The following is a 25,646-nucleotide window of genomic DNA, read 5'->3' on the forward strand; positions in this document are numbered from 1 at the left end:
CAAAAGACAAAAACACAGTCTCTGTATGTTTCTTTAAGTCTTGCTGTCTGCCTCTTTGCACTGCAGATCCTTGTTTGGTAACCATCAGACCTGCAGGTGTTTGGTCATTTCTCTCTCATTATGTAATGTAGTCTGGTTTCCTCCGTTTGGTGCTAGTTTTTCTTGCTACTGGAGTATTAAGAGGTTTTTTGTCCTTGTTGAGATATAATTGTGAGTTGTCCTGTTGCCCTCTGCATTTGGTTTTTTCACCTTCATTAGGCTTTGTGACACCTCAGGCTTGTAATTTTAACTCTCCCTAAGCTATTTTGTAATAAGTTGGGGCATGTTGTTGTGCCTCAGGGGGGAGTTTATCACAATGAAGTACCGTGGGAAAAATGTTATTAATGACTTAATTTGCAGTAGCCAGTAGCAGAAAAAATAGCTTTCTTTTTTAAAATTAATATATGTTTTATATGAAATATCATATAAGGTGACTTGTTTAATTTATTGGACTCCCATGTATATAACTACTGGATTATTTGAAAACAATAGTCACAATAGCCACAACCTGAACAACTGGTTCAGGTTGTGGCTCAATAATTTTTGAGCAGTTGGTTAACGCCTATCTTTTGGTATATTTTAATGAATGCATTAGATCACACTGCACAGGTCTGGCATGTTTTCTGGAACATTTTCAAATCTTCGAGTCTATGAGGGACTTTGAAGAAAGGACAAAAAAGCTGGAAAAAACTGTTTTATGAGGACAAAGCCAAAAAGTCTTGAAACTGATGTGTATCAAACTATTTTAACTTTTCTTCACAAAAGTTGTTGGTGTAGGCCACCTAACTACCTTTAGCCCAACATCATAAATGCCACTAAATCTGGCCATGGAATTACCTCCGTTTTAATGGAAACGTGTTATAAGTAAGGATAAATGTATGTGTGTGAAACACTGCTGTTGCTAAGTATTATTTTGTTCTTTGTGTAATATTTTAATTTGTCTATTGCTCTTTTGTTTTCCTTTTTTTTTGGCAAGAAATTTCTAGTTTTTAATCCACTTTCTGTTTGTCTTTTTGAACGTGTTGAGACATGTTTCAAATGTGTCAGACGCTACATTAGCCTTCTGATAATTTTGAAACATCAGTAACAACACTAAATAGTACACGAGATAATATTTTAGGTGTAGCAACATTTCAATCGACTCCCTTCTTGTGACGTCACCAGCTCTGTGCTGCGCTCGCGCTCCCACTACACCTCGCTCTCTTCACTCCGCCTCGCGCTCCCTCTCCACGCTCTGCGTGAAACAAAGTGTGGAGTCCGCGAGCGCCCGCAGGAATCGAAAAGCGAGAGCCACGGACTGAATAATGGAGCTAAAACAACAGATGGAATAACAACCTATAGACGAGAAAGACTGAGACGACTGAAGAAACTTGGACCGAGCAAACTTTTCACGGGAGGAGAACAGTCTCGTAAAGCCATGGATACACTTTTCTCTGTATTCCTGGGAGTTGTGATCCTCTGTTCAAGAGTTGGCTCCGTCTCCGCTCAATTGCCTACAGGTAAAAGAAAAATAACTATTACAATGTTTGGAGTGTTGCTGTTGTTTGAGAGAGGTAAAGAGAAGTTTAAACCGTATATCTGCCGGTTTTTCTTAGTGGAAGTACACGGATTCCGGGCAGGTGTGTGTGACGGTGTTGAAGAAAGAAAAGTTAACCTTCGCTTTGACTATGTCCCGTCATGCCGATTTTAAAGCTTCGTTTGTGCTTTTTAAATGACGCCGGATGCGAGAATGGCATTTTTCTATGAGGTGAAGGTGATTTTTGTCAGGTTGAATGTTAAAGGTTCGATTCGTCGGTGTAGTTAAACCCGCATATAAGGTTGTTTTATTTTGCCAAGTGGGTTGAGCTTACCATAACCAGTGAGACGAAATGAATCAGAGGTTTGGCTTGTAGCCCTTTATTAAACTCAGTTAAGTTGCGACATGAGATGGTTTGAAGTTTTGGTACGGAAATTTTCTTACCAAAATCTTAAGTCTGAGGAGAAAAAAAATTGCACTTAGAATAAAATAGATAATATTTACTGCTGCTTTTACTATTGTTATTTAGAAGTATTTTTTTTAAAACGGGCTACTAAGATGGTACAAGACTGAATAAACAACGCGTGCGGTTCATCCTCTTCTGCAGCGCATGAAAGGAGAGGAGAAGTTATCGTGTGCACGGACATCACAGTATTAAAACAAACTGTATAATATCCATGTGGTATGATAGTGAACCCATTTAGAAATATTTTGGCAGCAATCCTGCACTTTATATGCGTTTTCATTGTGTCTAACTATAATACAGGCGTGTATTTGGATATGGCTTAGTGCGTAAATGATCGTTTAATTTTTATCATCTTCTTTTCTATCTTGTTTAAAGCAGTTTTACAGTAACCTTGTTTTCTTGGCTTCGTCCGAGAGCCCTTTAAGTTTGATTTAGACCCCCCCCCCCCCCCCCCCCCCCCCCCCCCAGGTTAGATTGAATTAAAATGTTTTGGGTTGGCAAAGATACCGGTTGTAGGTTTATCACCTCATGTTCGAGGTGATAAAAATGTGTTAATTTGTCCTTTAAGATACTGTAAGACACGCAGAAAGTTGAAAACCTGAAACTAAAGTAGCCACTGAACTCATTTAATTTCATTGCCGTGCGCAGCGCATCATTCCGCAGCTCGTCGTCCTCTTTTTGCATGTTTAAGACCTAACAATTGAGTTATCCGAATTGCAAATCAAGCATTTGCACCCCTCCTAGCCCTCTTTTTCCATCTTGTCACGAGGAAACATGAATTCGCTCCTGCAGGTGAAGCAGCTGCAGTTGCAGCGATGTTTAGAGATTCTGCAACTTTACAACTTTTCGCGTGGCTGCGATGTTTGAGCAGGGCTGCTCAGACCTCCACAGTCCCTGCAGCTCATCTGGGTTCATTTGAGCCAGCGCTCTAAACTGAATGCGGGTTTGCTGTGCGTTAATTTCCGCATTCAGCAGTTGTTTCTATTTCAACTCGTGCATACAGAGAGAGAGAGAAAAAACGAGACTCACTAAACAGTTTTGAGCGCTGACCTCCAAAATCAAACTAAAACCTTAAGGACGCACACGCTTCAGTTAAGTCCTGCAAATGAATCCACATTCATTGTACAAAAACCTAATTTTCTGCTCCAGTATGCTCGCTGGCCACATTAATTCCAACTTTATCAGCAAACGTTTTATTGTCACCCTTCACCCCACCCTGCAGCCCATAACTATCCCCCTTTCTTCCCCTCCCTTGGGGCCATTTGGTCCTCAGGGCAACAAATGTGTGGAATTTCTTTGAGGCCTCTTTGGGAATGTGAGTGCTGTTAATTTGCAAGTAAATACAAGTGACTGGATGCTGCTTCGGAAAAGGGAATGTGGAATATCATTTGTTCGGATAACATTTTACACAAATTACTTGCACTGAGTTGCATTTCAGGATAATAAGTAGTTATTTGTGCATGAAAGCAAATAAGGTCATAATAAGGTACATGTTAATAAGTTGAGTTTTGGCCAGCATCTTTGCTGCAGTATATTATTCTGTAATGAAGTCGCAGATTCAGGCACTTTAACAGATCAAAATTGTTTTTTATTTTGTTACAAAATTATTAAATCTTGCAACTTGTAACTTATATATTCACTCCTCTTCATTAAAATATTTCAGATTAAGGCCGACAGCATTAACTGCTAAATAATTAATGCATTAAAAAGGCAGCAAAGAAATAAGGACCATACCAGTTACACATTATCTTAAACTTGAAATGATCTTTTATACATTAAAGAAGTAATTTAGTCTGTGCTCCAATATCTGTTTCAATAGATTAGTCTCATTCTTATTTTATCAGTTTTTAGTTTCCCAATTACTGTGTCAAATTATAAATTGAGTCATTCTCATAAATCTCCCACACTCCTTATCGTACTGCTTTGCATATTTGTATGTTGACTAATCACTTACAAAGTCAGTGTAACAAACGCGAACAAGCCTGCGTGCCTCCGTCTTTATAAAGTCAGTGACTGAGTTTTGTGTTAATTTGACAACTTTCTAAATCTTCTTCCTCTCTGATCGAGTTGTGACACAGATTCCAGGCGTCTTTAATCCTAATGAAGTGAAATGATTGTTTTCCATCAGTGTCTCCAGACGAATTAGAAGACTGCCGCTCCCACTGAACACAACATCTGAGCTGGTTTAATTATAACTGTAAATTATTTCAGTATTTTGAACATTAGCACCAAGTTGGTTTAATTATAATTACTTTTCCGCTCCATTTAGGAGATGAAACAAAATTGGGTGTTTTAATGGAAAAAGGCGAGAGAAGCGGAGTGATAGTGAGAAAGAGGAGAGAAGGAGAGAGGGGGGGAAATCAAGAAACCATTGGTTTTTGGCCGTGGGCATCTCCTCCACTCAAGAGACTGTGAAAACGGCAGGAGGGAGAGTGTGTGTGTGAATCATTGTGTGTCTGTCTTTTTTTGTGTACGTGTGGTGCGAATTTGTGTGTCCGCTCTTGTGCTTTGCTGTCACTTAAAGAGACGGAGGCAGGACGACACTTTTAAGCCCTCCGGTGAACAGCGGTACAAAGAAGAGTATCTGAAATGTTTGCCTCTCATTTAGATTCATGCGAAAAATGCCTTCTCATTCTAGTCATGCCATGTATAATGGCTCCAAATCAAAGGCCCGTTTTATTTATTTTCTCGTTAAAAGTAACGCCTCAGTCTGCAGTTCTTCAGATCCATTTTTATGTCTTCTCCTCAAATCAAACGTCCTTTTTGCCCAAAGCCAATCTGTTTCTACTGATTTCAATTTGGTGATAGATTAAAAAAATCTCTCTCTCTTTGAAAGTACTGGCTCATTCCTTGAGCTGTTTGGGGACGAAGTCTGAAAAATGTAATTAATCTGTTGAGAGAATTCATTAGCTAATCCCTCATTAGACTGTGTGCATGTGTGTGCTGGGGTATGAATGAATATGAGGATTTGTGTTGAAATGGATTAGCGACACATAGTGGTTGTTCAAACTCAGCGAGAGAGAGGTTCTGGGAAGATGATATGATTGACAGGTTGTAAATCGTGCCGTCACTGCTATGTTTTTGCTGGGTGCACTTAATATACCAAACCTATTAAACGTAGTGCAGTAATTTATTTTTCAAAAACATGATTTTGGTGTTTTCACAGATCCCAATCACTCTTATAACCCCGAACCTGGTAAAGCTTTGTTCCCATTATGTGGTTAATGTTCTGAAGTCATTTGTAAAGTCAAACACAGTGTTTCCCTTACACCTCATCAAGTAGTTTTAGCTCATAAACATACCTATGTTACATTTTTGGGTTAAAAATCACATTTTCTTCATTTATCTAAGTCTTTCAATTCTGACTTTTCAATTTTCAAAGTTATTTTTGTAGTTTAGATGATTGAACCTATTGCAACATGGTGCCCCGTTACAGCAGATTGATTGCTAAGGCAAGCTACCATTACTGACAATGTTGTTTTAATGTTGCTACATTGTGCTTAGTTTAAAATTACCTTTAAAACAAATAACCTAAAGATGCTTCTATGCTTTGGATGTTTGGAATGGTGGTTTCTAAACCTAAATGGTGTTTCCTTCATTACTTGGTCGGTGTTCTTTAAGCGATTCAACAGAATGGGGTGAACTGATTGACTTGAAATATTGGCACATGCTTTGGTGTTGGGGGTCAGGTTAATGAAGGTTTTGAGTAATAAATTTTATCTAATGGTATGCTCTACATAAAATTTACAGTGTCTTGCAAAAAACCCCATTACATATTTTCACAGTTTGTTATGCTAAAACCACAAACTTCAATGTTCAGATATTAGTTAAAAGACTAAAGTTAAGAGAAAATATGCAGCTTAAGGAAAATGTTTCTACAGATAAAAAATCAGGCAAGTGTAGCTTGCATTTCTTTCAGCTGTGTTTACTTTAGCATGTTTAAATCAAAGTTAATGCACACTCTGTTACTTTCAGAAGTCACCTATGTGTAATTTAATATCAGTATAAATGCTTTTCTCTTCACATCAATCTGAGTACACTACTGCCACCATGAAACATGTGGGGAGGCATTTATTTAGCAGGAACAGAGAAGCTTGTCACAGTTATTAATGGGATAACCTAAATTCAGGCTTATCTTGAAAGAAGACTTTCAAAAGAGGTGAGACTAAGTTCCATCTTCAAGCAGGACAACAATCTAAATCTGAAAGCCAATCTTAAAGTTACTGAATTGTAACTTACAACCTACAACAGGATGGATTGGATCAACAAACTGATGTTTACTGACATTTTTCATCCTGTTAGATCTGTTTTACAAAGAATCACCAAACATTTTAGTCTGTTGATGTGCAACGCTCATACAAAGATGCCACACATGATTTGCAACTGTAATCGTATCGAAGGACGTTTTCACAAAATCTCAAGTCAGGGAACTGAATTTGCACGCACGCCACACTTTTAAGAATGTTTTTGTAGAAAAATATTTTTAAAATATGTGTATTTTTTCTTCCACTTCTCAGTTATGCACCAATTTGTGTTTTGTCTATTATATCAAATCTCATTAAAAATACTGTAGTTTTAGTAGTAATGTAATAAAGTTTTAAAAACATTTAAGGAACGTTAATAATTCTGCAAGCACGGTTCTCTTCAAGCTTGTGGCAAATCATTGGGTGAATCAAATCAAGTGACCCATGAAAGTGATGAAGTTCTTTAGAAATGAACTGAGGCAGAGCACTCAAAACAAATCTCGAATGCCTGAAACATCACATCCCTGATAAATGATGATACAAGTCCAGTATCATCAATCTCTGCTCTGCCGGTCACAGCTGTTGGGGCAACGCTGCCTCTCATACATCCACACTCATATTTATACACACACACAAACACGCACACACACAAACTGGTCCACATGGCTGACTAATGACAGATTAAGTAATCAACGCTCACAGCCGATTCATTACATTATGTTACATGCACGTACGCAGACACATGCATATACACACAAATACACAGGCAGATGTGAGAAGACTCATTGCCAGCTAAGTGGGTTAGCCTTTTGGTGTTAAAAATATATTCAGTGGAGGTTTGGCTGGTGATTGTTTGGAAGATGGGGAGAAACAGTGGCTGGTGAGGACAGTCTTGGAAAAAAGATTATTTTTAGGGTTACCATGAGGGTTGGTTGAGGAAAAAAGTCTGAGGTTAGGCATGTGTTAGAAAGGCAGGAAGTTTGTGTATGGAAACTTTGTCATAAATGTTTGAATTTACGTTTTAAGATTTTTTTTCTCACTTTCTGGAAACAGTATATAAAACAAACACAATCTTGTCTAATGACAACTTAATTATCAAGATAATCTTCTATGCAAATAATTAGCTTCAGTTCTGTGGTTTTAAGAGAGCTTATCTATTTGATGATAAATAATGAATACAGAGAACATCTCTCTTGCATCTGTGAACCTTTGCATGGTTTCTAATCTAATTCTGTCCTATTATTCTCTGCTTTGCTTCTGCTGGATCCAGCTCACTTGGGGCGCGCAGAAAAGGGTGAGTTACGACTTGTCGGCAAAGAGCTGTGTTTCATGTTTCATCGTTCTTTTAGTGTTGTCATAATTATTCCATGGCTTTAACTCTAGGTTCTGTTTCCAGTTTGACATCTGTTGTTCTCATTATTTACCCTCCTCCATTACACCTTCCAGAGGCTTTTTGGTTTTGCATATCCATCCCATTGAAACTAATGGCTCAGCTGTTATTTTGATACTTTTTAAACTCACCGTAACACCATTAACAATTTCTTTCATGCATCTTTTTAAGCAAACATCAAAGTAAAGCTTGTAGGTATAGTTTTCACTTTTATAGTATTTTTTTTATGACATTGCAATTTATTGGATTTGCTCTTTGATTACTCGATTCAATGTCAAAGAAGTTTCAGTGATTCACACACCTTAAGGCCATGTCTGTAGTAATTTTCTTTCCTCTACATAAATAGCTTGAACCGCTGAAATTCTTGAAGCAATCTTGTACCGGCTTGTTGTCGCTTGTAGTTATGACTCCGCGTACCTGGCTGCCAATTAATCTGTTTGCCGCTTGTCTTTGTGTCTCACTCACTTCCTGTTTTTGTCTGTCTGTCCTTCTGTATAGTTAGACAGCTGTTGGGGGAGTTTGAAGTTTCCAGGAGCTGTTTGTTTAGCCGAGCCTGCTCTCCTATAAAGGAACTCAGAGGAACTTTGTTCTTTCAGTAGCAGAACACCTTTGTTCCACTTTTATTTTGTCTTTTATTTCTCTTCTCCCATGTCGCATATTTTGTTTTTTTTCTCCATCTGTTTTCCTCACTTTCACACACAAACACCCTTAGCAAACAGTACATTTTAAGATGGTTGTTGTTGGTTGTGAAAGTGACAAGGAAGTAAAAGAGAATATTGGCCCTGTAGGTAGAGAGTTTTCTTTGTGGCTGCGTGGTTTCCCTCAAGGTTTTTAATTAACAAGGCAGATTTTTTTTTTCATTCAAATATAGACTGAATACCTAATCTTCTGTTACTTTTTAAAAGGCTATCACTCTTTTATTCTACAAAATGTTTCCATACATGAATTGGAATGCACCAAAAAGTCAAGCTATTGAATGAATGCAAAAAATGTTTTTGAATTAATGAAAACTCGTTAAATGCTGTTAATTCATATGAGGTATGACTTAAACGGGAAAATGGATTTGTCTTGTTTTGTATCAGCTCTTATCCTAAGTCTTTTAAAAGCTGGCTTAATACATTTGTTTTTGATAAGAAAACCGAAGATACTGCCACAATTTCTATCAAATCAATGTTCTTTAGAAAGTGTATTTAAAATAATAAAAGCTGTGCAATGTACCCTTAAAAACAAAGAAAACTCATTAAAATTGAAAGATTAAATGAAAGGAGATAAAACCAGTTTAACAGAATAAGCATAATTTATGATTGCTTAATTTTGAAGTAGTTAAAGTGATGGTAACTGTTTGCATAAACCTTTTGTGGGAATGGATTTGAATTTTGTGTCTGGATTGTAAGAAACAGCTCTTTACCACAGAGCAGTTCTTTTCACTTTAAATGAATAAATAAGTGAATAACTGGCCAGGGTAATACTAATGAGAATGTCAGTGACGCTAAATTGGATGCAGAGTTGGATAATTCATTTTGAAGGAAAAAGAACAATCTCCAACTATCTGTGGAATGCTCCAGCATTTCTCCGTGTTGGGTTATAAGGACTAAAGGGCATATTATCCTGTTTGTCATTTACAACCCGTGTTTAATGCATGATTAAACATGTATAAAAAATTATACATGTTTTGTCAAAACTTATAATTTTAACAAGAGTGCCCTGAAGATGAATCTACAATAACAGTTGTTGAATTTCACAATTTAACAGAGTAGAATAAGTAAAACAGAATTCTATCTAACTTATATGTTAATAAGTTTTACTCTCTTGTTCAGTGTAACTAATTCCTGTAACTCCTCAGGAAGTTTAGCAAATGTTTGATGAGACACGGTTTGAGCTAAACCCCTGAGGGTCATTTGCAGGAGGGGATATGGATGGCTTATTGGTTAAAGTTTAGCTAAGCCTGGGTTAGCCTTTTCAAATAAGTCTGTTTATTTTTTGTTTGTCTTGAGACTAAAGTAATTGGAAAGAAAAAATCATTTGGTTTATGGAATTTTTAATTCATTTGTCTGGATCAGACAAACTATGCGCAGCCTATTTTATTTCATTTGTGTACTATTCTGTTGAGGGTTTTGTTGTTTTGAACAGATTAGACAACCAATCTGCACATATCCTCAGGTGAAATGAAAAAGGCTTGTGGCTTCTCTGCATGCAGCTTTGGACGCAGGATAATAAAAAGTTTCTATTAGTTCAGTTATAGAGACAGCTGTCAGACAAATGCAACGTACAATCAAGAAAATACCACAAACGTTGCCATGAGCAACCCATTTGCAGCGTAAGAAAAACTAATTGCTGATCTCTTGACTTTTTTTATGAAGACTTTCCACATAGCATTGAGCTTCATTCACTCTCATCCATAAAGCTTCTGCATGTTCATCTTCATGTTATGAAAGGACAGATTGTCAGTGCCCTTACGTTCCTTTCTATCAGTTCTCTCCAATTTAAGCTGATTTCAGATCAGACGTGGTGGAAAGCTTTTGAGATATGTAAACCCTCTTGTGTCTGTGTGCGTTTGTGTGAGCATGCAAGCTTGTGCAAATCAGGGGCTTAAAGAGAGCTAGCTGTCCAGTCCATTAAGATTATCATCTTCATCCACGGGCACATATCTTCACATCACCACACTTCTGTTCCTCTGTTTTTGTGGAGATAAAAATCAGATATTCCAAATTTTCCACCAAATGATCTTATAGGGGGGGTTTTTTCCACTCAAAATCTGTCTGTTTGCCACCTTAATCTGTCGTTTAGTTTGTCCGTGTCCCTGGCAGCTTTTGTATGTCCTTCCTTGCTGCAGATGACTGCAGACACATGGTCAGCCTGACAGTGATCGTGTATACGCATCTACAGTCACTCACTCTAAAAGACAGGCTGTGTGTGGGAGTGTGGAGACAGACATTAAAATGTTGAGTGGCTGTCTGCATCTCTGTCAGTTTTCTGGCTGGTCCATCTCAGCCTTGATGTCTGAAACACTCCCTGTGATAAGACCATAATTCAGGAGCTCAGTTTTAAATATAGCTTTTTGGGTTGTTTTACCACTGTTGGTTCCTAAGAGTTGGGGGTTTGAGCATCTCTGTATTTCATTTGTTGTTCTTCCAGACTTTTCCTTCCATGTTGATAAACATAGAAAGATAGTGGGGGTCCTCAATGTCTGTTGTGTATCCGCATGCATTTTATTTTTATCTGCTTAATGGTACCTGTTCAAAGTTATGTAAACTTTGAACCACTGATGATTCTTCCCACTCCAGTCCTTGACACTTAAAAGTGATATAATGTGCTCTAAATCAAAAGGTCCATACTGAAAACATTTCTGTACCATTAAACCCACTCATGATGGGTTTATGATGGTGGCTAAGCTTTCTGAGAGTATTAGAAGATTCTTTTAAAAAACTACAGAATAGAGAAGATAATATGGGTTTAGCACAACTGGTGGCCATCATATCAAAATCTCAACCACAGTCTTTTCAATCCCTGGTCAGTTTTTTTCCCTTTGCAGCTTCATATATACTGTAGTTATTGCTGCTTCTTTTTGTACCCATACACATATTACTTTGTACGCATGGCTTGAAAGTTTATTTTTTTATAGTTCATCATATACATAAGTGACACACATAAAGGTTAAGAATACAATTGACACTTTGTATTCGCTGGGGTTATGGACCATAACCACCTATGAATAGCTCATATCTGCGAATACTTGAAAATATGCTAAATAACGCTTGTAACTGACTATTTTAATAGTTCGAAAACCTAATGCACCTTAACATGCATTATTGCACACAGTGGAAACAATTTTGTCACTGCAGCAGAAGTTAACATCCACAGTCTTCTTTATTAGTTCGGCCTGCAAAGCTGCACTTTCTTTCAAATATTTTAGTGAATCCGCTAAAAATGAAAGGTGAATCCGCAAATACTGAACTGTGAATATTTTTCAACACACTACAAAAAAATTTGATTGTATTTCCCAACATTTTTCATTTTTCAAAGGTTCCAGTCTTAATTTGGATTTAATTTTAATTTAATTTTAGTTTGTGCACAGAAATGAATTTGTTCCACTAAAAGATGAAAATCTAGATGATATCTAGAGGAAAATTAAGAAGGTTTCTCCTAATGTACGTGCTGCAAGGAAGTCCAGTAAGGACTGGAGCTGTCAGTTGTAAAAAGCAACAAAAGAAATCAGTTTCAACTTGGAAAAAGAGTTGTTGATGTTTAAAAAGCAGAAGAGGAATAAATAAAGTTATCACAGCATTTCCAAGCATCAAGAACTGCGATGGAAAGAATCATCAGTAGTTCAAAAGAAACCACAAAGCCCAAGTACAAACCTGAAAGAGACAGGAAATGAAAGATTTCAAAGACCCTTGAAGAAAAACTCAGGAGAGGTGTCTCTACAAACCCTAGAACAACTGCAAGGACGCTAATAAATTACTTGGCCAGGTCAGGAATTAGAGCTGTGCAAAGGAATTGGCTGCAAAGTTGCAGATCAAGAAAAACTCCCCTTTGCAGAAGTGACACCTTCTTGCCAGACTGAAGCATATAAAGGGCAACCTGGTCAAAGATTATTCATGCCACAAGGATGTTCTTTGGGCTGATCAGATGAAACTAGAATCGTTGTCATAGAGATGTTGCCCATTTTTTAAAATGACATTGTCAATACAGTGAAACTGGTGGCTTCACTCTGCCTGAAACTGGGAATCTTGTCAAAGTGGAAGGAACCATGGAAAAAATATGTTTTGAAAGAAAAACTAAAACAGTCCCATCTAAGACATAGTCTGAGCCATCTCTCTGTCTTCCATCATGACAATGACCCAAAACATCGCTGCTGGTAAAGGAGTATTCCCAGAGCATTAAAGTGAATAATATCGACTGACTTGCACAAAGCCTTGAAATCTGTGGAATGAACTTAAATCAAAAGGTCCTAACCAAAAGACCATCTAATGTTATGGAGTTTGAAAGATTTGCCAAAGACATGCTGGAATTCCTCCGGTGACAACTTCAGGTTGTTATCCACCAAAATGTATTACACAAATGAGTGATAGCATCAGGGAGGCTAATTATTTTGAAAATGAGGATGATAAAAGGAGAATATTAAACTTTTGATGTTTGCAATCAAAATGAATCATCTTTCCCTTATCTTGTTTAACTTTCCAATTTACTGGTAAAATGTTGTACAAAGCTTAATCCACAGACAAGCAAATTAAGCTAAGCAGAAATGATTAAGCATTTAATTAGAGCTTTTATATTTAATGGAATTACAGCAAATTTATCTATGTATAGGCTAGATAGATCTTTTCTTTTACATAAGTAGCACCCTTTACTACTTTAAAATGATTTGTTTTTACATTTTAAAATAAACACCCTGATAATGGATATTTCTGACACGTCTGTATTGTAAATTATTAGAGGAGTTAAAAGCAAAACACATATTGCCCACATGTATTTTACTAACTTCGTACTTAACTTACTGTAAGTAAAGGCAAAATTAATCAAAACAATTCTGTGCCAAAATGGCCTGCTGGGGTTTATGCCAAAATATTATGAGTCACATAAATCAAACCAGAGACTTGGATTTGTCAAATCTAGTGGGTATATCTTAGTCTTTTTTGGTGCCCACATGCCCCTTCATGCTTTACTCCACTTCCACAGATAACGTTAAACCTGACATGTTTACTACTCACATAATGAAAAAGAGCTCAAACATCACTATGAGAAAGAATAAGCTATGATAAAGAACTAATAGTCAAAACTGAGGAGTCTCTCAGCCTCATACCCACAAACAGGCAACTTAGAGATTTATATCAATGCATTCATGAGACTACACAATAGTTTTTCCTTGGTTTCCATTGATTGCAGCGTGAGAACAGCCACTGAGACAGTAACTCCCCCAGGCACTCGTTTTTGTGAGTTTTCTGGAGCAGCGCTGAATCAACTTTTGGTGGGAAACCCTTAATCTGAGTTTGCCGGCTTAGATTAGAGAAGCCCAGAGATGTTTGAAAAGGTCTAAACAGTGCGCCCTTTCCATCGGATGGATGATAAGAAAGAGAAGGCAGAGAAACTCCCAACAGGCATACAGCTGCAAAACATGTGCTCCAAGAAAGATGCCAAAATAGGACATACAACGTTTTCAGTCATAGAAGAAAGTCATGAGAGTGAAAACATTTGGTAAACCTAAACTCCCCTGAGTTGCTGATATTTAGCAAACTTAACTTTTGCTGAAGAAGTGAAGGAAAATCTATTAATTAACTGAGACTTCTCTCCCCTCCCTTCTTTTTGCAAAGGTTAGGTTACCTCTTTCCCCTCTTCCAGTTCTCCTCCTTGGAATTTATGACCCACCAAAACACAGCAACACAATGTTTATAAAACCCTCCCCCTTCTCACGCACTTCTTCTTCCTTCACTCTTTTTTCCTTTCTGTCCTCCTCTTTACCACCCCCTCTTCATTTACCTCTACTACACAATCTATTGCTCCCACTCCCATTCCTTCTTGTTTCTCCAGTTTCCTTATCTTCCCCCCCCCCCACACACACACACACACACAACAAGAGCTTGAGTGGGGTTTCCAAATCCACATTCAGTGGTGTTGCGTTACATGGGTAAAGCAGCTAGGGTTTACTTAAGGTGGAATTTGCAGATGGAAAAGAGAAAGTTGGGGTAACAACAGAACAATGGTTGAGGAGGAAAACTCTTTAAACCAGCTTGCCTTAAAACTCTGTTTCACATGAAAGAAGGAAGCTGTAATCTACTTAAGTATTTCCAGCTGGTGCCAGTGAATGTAGCTCTAAAAGGCAACAATTTATCTGATTGCTCAAAATCCTAAGTACAAAATCTTCTCTACCATGTCATGCAGGCATAGAGCATTCTCACCCCTTTGTCTTTGCCATAGCTTTTCCCCTTTAAATCAAAGTCTCTCAGACTTTCAGGAAAGATGTTGTGAGTATTTTGTCTCAATATTTTGTACCTAAATCTTTCCTGAGTCACTCAGGACAGGACCTTAAAATGTAAGACATTTTAGATTTTAAAAAAAGTTGTTCCTTTGTATCAGGTAGCCATGCTAATTTTCCCTACGACTGAGTTGGGCCAAAAGTAAATAAAGTGTGTTTGTATGAAACCTGTGTGTGCCTGTTATTTGAGAGTGTATGCCAAGCGAGCTGTCTAGTTGGAGTAACGGTTAGCAGATACAGTGCTACCTCTCAATGACATTAACTGTCTCTTACGCTAAGGATCAGGCACAAAGACACACACACACATTCGCACCATACTACCTTAACACACAGTGTCGCTCCGTCTCATAGGATTAGTCCCACAAAGCAGGTTACTTGAAGTTAAGTATAGGTTTAAAACACAACTACAGCTGTCTCTGTGCGTTAAGTTTTAAAGATGACTCAAGGTGCTAGAGAACCAGAGATGCAGCAAGCAATTCTGCTGCTGATTTCCATAGTTTGAGTTTTATACAGCTTTAACCTGCATTTACAAATTTTAGCAAATTTTATTTTTAAAAAATCTGTAGCATAAGATATAACAAAATTCAAAGCATTTTTTGCACAGATTTCTGCCATGACAAATATTTAAATATTTTTTATAGCTTAGGTGACATCACACCATAAGAGAAGAGTTGCCGTAATGCACAGCTGTACTCTTATTGCAAAAGAGATATAAAAACGTAGGAAAATATACATTTAAAACTTTTGGCATAACTGATCTATATTTTTAAAACAACAGATTTTGTGTGTGATTGTACGGAGCCCTCTAGGGGACATGGGGAATTTTTTTTCTTTTGCGTTCCCTCGCAATACTTTTGCGTTACCTCGCAAAACTTTTGCGTTCCCTCGCAATACTTTTGCGTTCCCTCGCAATACTGTACTGGTCAGTTATGCAGCATAATTGAATACTGCCAGCCTTTCTTACGGTGGGCGCCGTACTTTATGCTTTAATATACGGTTATGTGAGGTTTTTCCATGAATGTTAGTATCTTTTTGTGAAATATCTGAAGTTTTATATCTTTCTTTAGGATAGAAAGGCACCACAAACCTACGATATAAACAGAAACCTTCCGTAAGTAGGAAAGAAATAAAAATACATTATAATTTGGACTATTTCTGAGTTATTATCGCGGGTAATAAATCATCTGACAGTTTTGATTGTGTCTCTGTTGTGTTCGTAGTCTGAATGGTTTAAAGAGCTGCTTTCAGTGCCGCTCCATCTTCGCCTTAACAGACATAAACATGCAGTAATAAATCGATTTTTAATCAGTGTTTTGCACCAAACAGTTAATAATAATAAACAAGTTTTCACTGAGGCTCTGTAAGAGCCATATGAATGAAATAAGTAATTATTGATATGACAGGAGCAGCGACTTTGACACTTGTGTGGTGGGTGTGTCGATGTGGGCGTGACGTCACCAGGTATGAATGGGAAGGATACTGGCTTTGTGTGTATTAGGAAGCAGATGAGCGGGGCGGTCAGTCCTTGCAAAGTTTGGAACCTGATCATCAAAGTGGAATAAATTGATAATTGTGACAGAACAAAGAAAAGGTTTGGAGTTGATTGATAAACGGACAGATGAGATTCCCAGAGTTAACCCAGTGCGGCCCTTTACCATCATTAGTTTGTCGTGTTTTTAATAATAAAAACTTGTTAACAGTAAAAACTGTTTGGTGCAAAACACTGATTGAAAATCGATTTATTTTTTCCTGCATGTTTATGTCTGTTAAGGCTGAGATGGAGCGGCACTGAAAGCAGCTCTTTAAACCATTCAGGTTACGAACACAACAGAGACACAATCAAAACTGTCAGATGATTTATTACCCGCGATAATAACTCAGAAATAGTCCAAATTATAATGTATTTTTATTTCTTTCCTACTTACGGAAGGTTTCTGTTTATATCGTAGGTTTGTGGTGCCTTTCTATCCTAAAGAAAGATATAAAACTTCAGATATTTCACAAAAAGATACTAACATTCATGGAAAAACCTCACATAACCTTATATTAAAGCATAAAGTACGGCGCCCACCGTAAGAAAGGCTTGCAGTATTCAATTATGCTGCATAACTGACCAGTACAGTTTTGCGAGGTAACGCAAAAGTATTGCGAGGTAACGCAAAAGTTTTGCGAGGGAACGCAAAAGTTTTGCGAGGTAACGCAAAAGTATTGCGAGGGAACGCAAAAGAAAAAAAATTCCCCATGTCCCCTAGAGGGCTCCGTATGATTGCTATAAAATGTACATCCTGACTTTTATTTTAGCACTGAAAGTTTAGCATTTCAGTGCTAAAATTTTCAAAAGGTTCCCAATCTTTTGAAATACATGTTCCATGACAGATAAGTTGACAACTCAAAAGCATACTGTGGGATATTTCAGTTTTTCTTTTTTTAATGCATTTGCAAAAATTTCTACATTTCAGTTTTTTTAATGTCAAAATGGGATGCTGAGTGTACGTTCATGAGAAATAATATGATCTTTTTTGATTTTAGCAAATGGCTGCAATGAAGCAAAGAGTGAAAAATTCAAAGAGGCTGAATACTTTGTGTACCGACTGTATATCTATATGACTTCCTTAAGGATTTGAACATTTAATATTTCAGGTCTTGTGTTATGAGTAATGTCAACTTATTTTAATTGACAAGCAAGTATTAAAATACAAACTAAAATCTAATATACTGAAATGCTTTTTTCTGTTTCTCTCATTCAGACAAGTACAATTGAAATTAATTTATAGAAAATTAATGCAAATGTCAAAAGATCTAAAGAATCTTGAAATATATGCAGAAAAATCATAATTAAAATTACATCTTGTATAACTTTTAGATATACGTGCAGTTTAATTCCACTTTCATTGTTTTGTTTTCATTCAAGGTAAAAGTTGCTGTTGCTGTTTTTATAGCTGTGACTTCAGCATTGCACAAGAGTTGGTAATGAAGATGTGAAATGTAGTTTCTTGATCATAGGTAAAGGAAATAAAATTTTTATTAGGTAATTATGTGTAGATCAGTATTTCAGATGGCAAGATAATGTGAAATAACACTGACATGATTTAAAGATAAAGAGAGAATATAAATTGCTTCCTAATGCGATAAAAGATTTTATTTGGAAATATTTCCAAAGAAACACAGTTTTGCTATGTTTGTGTTGCCATGCAGCAAGTTAAACTCTGTCCTTGTTATGACTTGTTGCTCTCCTGTAACGGTCATTGGAGCAGACCACAGTCACAGTGGGACAGCTCAAACATGTCTGCTCAACACAACTACTCCCTGCTTGAATAAATGTTGCAGTCCAGCCATGAGCTCACTCTGCCTCTCCTTCTGAGGCCTGCTTTCTATCACACCTCCCCCTTCACACTCACAAACACACTTTTAACTCTCACATACCTCTGGCCAGAATGAGTGAGAACGTCGACTACATGTGGTTTTGGTTAGCCACGCGTTCCCCTCACAATGGCCTCACATTAACCACTTCTACTTTACCACTGTAGGGTGCATGTACTGTATATATGGTCCTTTCAATGGAGGCTGTTGCGTGTTTGCCTGTAAATCTGCCTGTCTGAACATGCACAGCATTTTTGTGTGTCCCAGCCTAGGGCTGTGTTGAGTAGAACAGTGAATCAAGGTTAGTGGTCCAAAGAGAGCAACAGAGGCAGAAGGAGGGGAAGGGGGTCTTTAATTGAGGGAGCAGAAGTTAGAAAAGAAGGAGAGCAATGGGTTTGGTAAACTGGAGCAGTGTTGTGGCCTAATGTGAGGTCATTAGATGGCAATATGCATTTAGAGGATATGCCTTCTAATGCAAATAATAAGCAGTCATATTCATAATTTGTGACATTGAACAGTGTTCTTTTGTACAGAAGATGTAAAAGAAAGACTCTTATATAAGTGTCAAAGCAGGGATGCTTCTTAGTGATGCTCTGGTAATTTATCCACAGATCAAAATGGATCAGATTTCCATTAATCGGCTCTGATTGTTTAACAGCTGGTGAAATGCAAAAAATACAAAGTTTATTTCCATATTTTATGAATGCAACAAAACTGGAAACTCCTTCATTTTTGGTTTGCAAAGGCATTAACAAATAGCATAGTCTCTGATGCACTTTCTTATCAAATGTAGGTTAGAAACATAAGCTTTGATGAACAAATGGAGATAATCCTTGATGCATAAATGGGGATAAAATTTCATCCATAAATGGGGATAATCCTTGAATTCTTTTTCTGTTGGATTTAAAACTACTTTTTCTATGAAGAAACCTGCTGCACCTTTTTCGGTTAAAGTTAATTACATCTAGTTATAGATTTAAAACAAAGTTTACATAATCGAGCTTTTGTGTGTTACTGATTTAGAAAAAAATCAGCAGGTCAGATCTCAAGCAAGGTTGGAATTGTACGTAAAAGTTTTTGCATATATAATTCTGAAATGTTCGTTTGGTGTTAGTGTTGTGGTTAAAGTTCTGATTGTTTTAGTTCTTCTTTTAGTAGGTATTTTAGTAATACATCAAGGACACAGCAAAAAGTATCTTCAAAATGTGTTTTTTTTCTATTTAACCCCAAAGAAGTTCAAAAGTGACTAATTTATAAAAGTTATTAGAGTCTATGGAAGAGGTTAAAAACTATACCTCTACTTAAAAAAGTGACTTTACATATGAAGTATATACAACATAATTAAAAAAAACTGATGCAACACAAATAAACAGAAGGAAACTTTATATAGTTACTTCGCCAGATTATTTATGTACAATATGGAAAGCAATTTCCTACACTAGCTAAGAACCAAATAATTCACCTAAATCCTAAAACACCCCCATTGCTGACAAACACATGGTTGGTTCTGCTGAGCTGGCATTGTGCTTCCTCATGTCTTGGCCACACCTCTTCCCCAAACAGGAAACGGCCAACTCCACGAAGCAGGTGACTCAAAAACTGAGAAACATAATTAATACAACAGAATAATGTTATGTGTGCACTTTGCAACATCACTGTTAGATTCATGTAAAGAAATAAATGAATTGCATTACTAAAATACATGCTACAAAACAATATAATTTAATGAGATGAGTGTGTGGACTGATTTTACCATTGTGTGGCTGAAGCCATCACAATTAGACAAAGTAATCACTTTTACTGGAGTTTATGCCAATAACTAATCCCAATGATATAAAGTTCAGCTGCTTTAGGTTTTAATAATTGTTTTTTCAAGTTGATTTTTTAAATAAATCAGTAAAGTACTCAGGTCACATATTTTCTTTTAGCAATCTACAATGCAAGTAGAAAAAATATCAAATTTCTGAAATGATAAGATAAATGTTTTTAGATGCTTTATTCTTTTAAATTTGTGTCTTAAAGCCCAAAAATCACTCTCATAGTACAAATTAACTTAATGCTACTAAACACTGATGAACTATTTACAATAGAATGAAGTTGCGATGTAATCTTTAGAGAAAACCTTTTGAAATAATTTACACATACACAAAATGTTTAATGAGTTTGACATTTCCAAACAAAATATTATATAGTTTTACTTTGATTGGCTCAGATCTATGATTTACAGGACTAAAACTGGAAAGTAAGATTATTTTGTATTAGATTCCTCAAAACTACACCAATTGCTTGGACTTTGATGCTTAACACATTGAGTGTGTCAAAAAAAGGTTAGAGATATATACTTTCGATGCATAGATCTTGTAAAGCCTTTATTTTTTGTTCTATTTAAAACCACTGTACTTTTTTTTTAGCATGGTTTCTCTTTTATTTGTTATAGTCCTTAGGATAAAAATTGTAGTCAGTTAAAATTAGAGTTGGTGAGAACTTTTAGAAACTGAAAGTCAGAATTGGCCAGGAAAAGCATGGGCAGTGCATCTCTGCTGGTTTATACCAATTATACAATTGAAAAATAGATAATAATGTAAACCTTCATTAAATTGTGTATCCATGATAAAGTTTGGACTGATTTTACGCCAACACAGTGTATACCACACACAGTACTTCTCCAGGGATTCCCGAGAGCATGAGTCACTTTAATAGCATTGCCTGGTCTCTTAACAAAAAAAGCCCAACATTGCTTGCAGCCAACTCATCCAAGTGGAGAGTCTCCACCTACATGCGATAAATAAAAAAAATCCAACCTTTCTAAACGATGCTGTGAACAAAGAGAGGGCTTAAGCACTTGACAGAGTTTTTGCTTTAGTCAAATCTGGCTGTTATGGCAAGTTTTCTGTCTTTTATGCCCAAGTAGGTGTGAGTCCTATTTCTTGGCTGCTGCAAAATCAGCTTATTTTATCATAATAGTGTAGTGTTCAATACACTGTTTTTGTTGCTATCTGTTTTCATATCTATAACCTTGTTGAAGGAATAAAACTGAAAAAATCCCTGCAGAGATATGTGTTGTTATGCACCCCACATGGAGCAGATTGTGAATTAATTATACTTCCGGTTGCCATGTACCAAATTAGATTACCTTAAAATCCTGAGACTTTCAAATAGTAATTGAATCCCATGATGATGCCTCTTGGATTTCAAGCTGAAATGGCAATCTATTTTTCTAGCTTTCACCTTGCCAAAGTTGAGTTTTTTTCATCATTTGACAGCACTTTGAGTTATGCAGTGCATGGCAAATAGATGTGCAGTGTTGTTTCTGCTGAGTTAAACAGACCAATGGAACGTTTGAAAAAAAACAACAAAAAAAAACCCAACTGAAAAGTATGTGGTGGTGTTCTGACTCATAACCATGATAAGAAGCCATTTAGATGTATGTTACAAGCCACTACCTGCGTGGCACAAGCCTGAACTATAATCCTTCACAAAATAGAGGAGAGTGAAATGAGAGTTAATGTTGCAGAGCAATAGTGGGGAAATATATATGGGAGACGGAGCAAGAGCTTTTTGAAGTATGATAAGGAAGTATTCAAGAATAGAGCAGACAAGAGTAGACTGACACAACAAACCCTTGCAGCTGCATATATTTTCTTTTCTAACCTTCATATCTGCTGATAACAGGAGGGAGGCAGTGAAAGTTAGTTGTTTTGATAGGATGCAGGTCTTAATATTTTTTTTCTTAGTTTTTTTTCTTTGCAGCTAGCTGTTTCCATTCTTTTCAATCCTATGATTGGAGTAAAGTTTAATTCTTTAAACTCTCCTGCTATGTAAAAATTTAACAAGCTTTCACATGTATTAATTAATTGTAATTAGGTTTCTCTCTGACTAATACAGGGGAGATATTGCAAGATGTTCATCTAACAGATGTGCTCTGAACTTTGCGTGTGTGTGTGTCTGGTCTTGTGTGTGTATGTTTACATTGCTAAGTGAGTGGGATTCTGCGTGCTGATTGGCTGTTTTCTCCTCTGAAATCAGCCTGTTTGTCTTTCAGGGGGCCTGTTTCTGTTTCACATTCCTAAGCATTTTGTTGGAGCAGTTTCAGTTTGACCTCAGCAATGGAGTGAAAGTTTAAATCTAATTTCATGTTGTTGTGAAATAAGGTAGATGGTAGGCTAAATAAGCAGAGATCAACATAAATGGGATTAATTTACATTTGAGTAAATTCAATACATGCAAAATAAGAAATCAAAATACTATTCATACAAACAAACAAATCAATTGGCCAGAAAATTGGCTAATTTCCCCTTGCATGATGCTTTTGTGTTGCATGTCAAAAGTTGGAAAGAAAAAAAAATACAATATATAAAATATATAATTTATTCAGCTCGTATAATAAAAAAGGAAAATATATTCAACCTGATGTAGCAAATTGAATAAGTTAGTATTTAGTCTATGCACTTGTGTTTCTTCCTACTTCTGATGCATACAGTCCAATTCAACAGATCATGCTCTGCCAACCAAAGCATGATACATTTTTAACCTGTAAATGGTAATCAGTGGATAGAACTTGGTATTAGAGAAGATACCTATTATTTGTTTAAAACTCCAAATAAGCTATAAAAAGATCCAAAAATCACCGTAATGGAAGGAATTCCACCTTAACTACCAAGAACATTGAACTACTCTGTATTTGACTGTTGATCTCTAGTGGGGAACATTACATTATATTTGTAATTTTTTTCTACAACTACTTGATTTTAGTGATGCATCAGAAAATAGGCACCTAATCTGTTTTTGTAAAGTAGTTTTTGTTAGTACTCTCTTAACTCGAAGAAAGTTATGTGTGTAGAAGATCTACTCTCTTGACTTCTCTGATCAGAACCATCCTCAAAAAACTGCCCAAATAAAAGAACTTACTACATTCCATCTTTGAGTATGTTACTATCAGGAGTTAAGTTTGGGTGTGTGACTAATAACTAGTGAGTAATACACTGAATGTGTTAATGTCTCTTGGCAGACACAGTGACACTAGCTGAAGAGTTTTTTTTTCCTTTTTTGCAAGTTCGTGTGTGTTTATGACAGGTAGTTAATTACACGAATGTGTTTGTCTGTTTGTATATGTTTTCACACATTCACAGTGACCATAGGCCTGACAGGCAGGTCTTAATTAGTTGCCGTGGCTGCTGATGATGTGTCCTGACAATAAACTGTGGTGCTGACAGAGTCCCCTGCCTGAGAGCAGGGAGGCATGCTGGGACTGATGCGGGGTCTGCTCATCCATCCTGCAGAGTGTTTATCTGTTGGATGTGTTTGCATAAGTGTGTAGAAGTTCAGATGGAAAAAATGTCAGTTAGTTTCTTGTTAGTAAGTCTGTGAATTTGCCAGTAAGGAAAGGATTAACGGAGAGGCAAATAAAACACCCTTTTGTGCACTCTTTTTTTTCTCCATGATAAACATTGTCAAAGTAGGAAATTGCTTGAGGATTTCCAATCTGTAGGTGTGAAGATGGAATGACTTCAATCATTGCTTTATTCATCCCTCTCTTTGTCCCCTCTATCTGTAACCCTCTTCACCCCATCCTTCTTTTCCTTTATTCATCCCGGGAGGCAGCAGGAGGGCAAACAGAGCGAGTATTGTGAAATGTGTCAACAGCATGTCACAACAGATCCACAGAGAGACGGTCAGTTGTACAGAAACCGATTTATGGTGATTTCCACTGAAGTCACAGAACAGGTTCTATTGCAAAAATCACTTTACAGAATAGGAAAAAAAAAACAATGAGAGAAAAATGTGCAGAAAATTATTGCACTGTTTAGCACTACACTACTGCATTCATTATGTATTCAGAGATTTCAGTTTTTGCTAAACGACAGACAAGAGACAAACACAAGAGCAGAGACAATTGCTGCACTTTGATACAGCATCACCCCGATTTCATTATGCACATTTTGTGTCTGCCGTGAAAGTGTTGGGTGTTTGGTTTGCTGGTTGTAAACTCAGATGAATCTTAATGACTGTCATTTAACCTTTAACCTCAGCACACAGGAAGGGAGCAGCTAACATACATTCACAAAGAACTAGTTTAGTGGATGATCTGTGGTAAGTGCTAAGGGTTTGAAGAGTGTGTGTGTGCATATTGGAGGATGTGTTTGTGTGTGCTAAGAGGGAAAGGTTGATAGGGTTCAAAAGAGACAATTTTCTTTGAGAGCTTTGTAGGATCTGCTCTTAATGAAAATGGTTTTGGTTTCACTTGACATGAAGTACACTTCTTGGTTGTACTTTAAAGTGAAGCTTGTATCATACAAATGCAAATTTACTTGCCAGTTTTGGTTGGACTTTTTTGTTTTAATTCTCCACTTCGGACATTTTGCCATTAACCAAAATGAAACAAGAATTTATTGAATGCCCAATTAATACTGTAAATAATTCAAAAAATGGAATACTTAACACATTCTGACTTATGGTTTATAGCTGGAGTTCTATCAGTTTGTCAGTTTTCATCCTAATAATCTGGTCAGAAGTTAAAAAATCCAAACTGTATCACTGTAAATGGTAGCAACCATTTACAAACATCATAAGGAATCATAAGAGTTTGCTTTAAATGTGACCATTTAAAAATATATATTCATTAATGCCAAAAAGGCTCAATTAGTGGCTAATTAAAGGCTCAGGAGAGAATAGACTCTTTCCTGATCCATATCCACCTTGTCTCCTATGATCTGATATGAGTCCCACCTACTCTTATGCATACAGCCCTGGCCTATTTCATTTAATAATTGTAGCATATAGCATTACAGGGTGACTTTCAGAGTATGTCATCAATCAAGTAATGGCAAAACGTTTGATTAAAACTACCTGAACTCCTAGTTGGCTAGTAGAGGTAGTTTGCAGAATGAACAGTCACTTTTAGAGGAGGGCTTTTGGTTTGCTGTATGACTTTATGCTAAATGATAAAAAAGAGCTTTTTAAAGTTCATGTGTTCAGGCATTTTCCAGAGTTATCATTTTGAGACATCTGGTCTCAATGACAACAGTGACAGTTGTTACAGCAGGAAGAAGTCTCAAAGTTAGCTACCAAAAAAAATGAAGTCAGAGTTGTAAGATGCTATTTGCAAAACTGAGTCTTCTATGACTTGTCGAGACATTTCTGCAACTGAATTCAGAAATGTTAGTGGCCTTTTTGAAATCTCAAAGTTATGGACAGGATCTGAATTATCATTCTGAGTAACTAATGCAAGCTTGACTTGCTGTGAATATACAGTATAAGATGATAAACACAACTTTATGTGTGAATCCCCCCACTATTATGTGTTTGTTCTGAAATATTTACATCCACTGCTTTCCATCACACAGTGGTGTGACAGCCCCTCTGCTTCTAAAATGAATAGTTAATGACTGCTCATGGCTGCAATGTGATATAAGAGGAAAAAATATTTTGATTGCTGTTCTTGTATCCTGTATATTATACAAAAAAACACCAAAACTAACAGAGTAAATCAAGGCTATCTTGTAATGGGCTGAACATGGATTTGTTGATGCGCATTCTGGAACATCGAAGTTAGTGTCAGAAACTCTGTAATGTTAAAATATTGGAATCAAATTTATTACTGTATGCATAGTTTGTCAGCCGAAATAGCATGGCTAACTGATATTGTCAATGCTGCTGAA

The 25,646-nt window shown here is 36.6% G+C and overlaps 1 protein-coding gene across 16 annotated transcripts in view; it reads left to right on the plus strand.

Moving 5' to 3' along the window:
- The first annotated feature begins 1,221 nt into the window (after positions 1 to 1,221).
- ptprk (protein tyrosine phosphatase receptor type K) overlaps positions 1,222 to 25,646 on the plus strand; it is a 106,705-nt gene continuing 82,280 nt past the window's right edge. For 14 of the 16 annotated variants that reach the window (XM_028039883.1, XM_028039882.1, XM_028039884.1 and 11 more), the window contains exons 1-2: positions 1,222 to 1,538; positions 7,536 to 7,559. In XM_028039883.1, coding sequence (XP_027895684.1) covers positions 1,457 to 1,538; positions 7,536 to 7,559 — 106 coding nt within the window. In that variant the 5' untranslated portion in view covers positions 1,222 to 1,456. The remainder of the gene's footprint in view (positions 1,539 to 7,535; positions 7,560 to 25,646) is intronic. The other 2 variants (XM_028039880.1, XM_028039885.1) reach the window with 2 other exon arrangements.

Source organism: Xiphophorus couchianus, chromosome 15 (assembly GCF_001444195.1).
Source record: "Xiphophorus couchianus chromosome 15, X_couchianus-1.0, whole genome shotgun sequence".
Taxonomy (NCBI): Eukaryota; Metazoa; Chordata; class Actinopteri; order Cyprinodontiformes; family Poeciliidae; genus Xiphophorus; species Xiphophorus couchianus.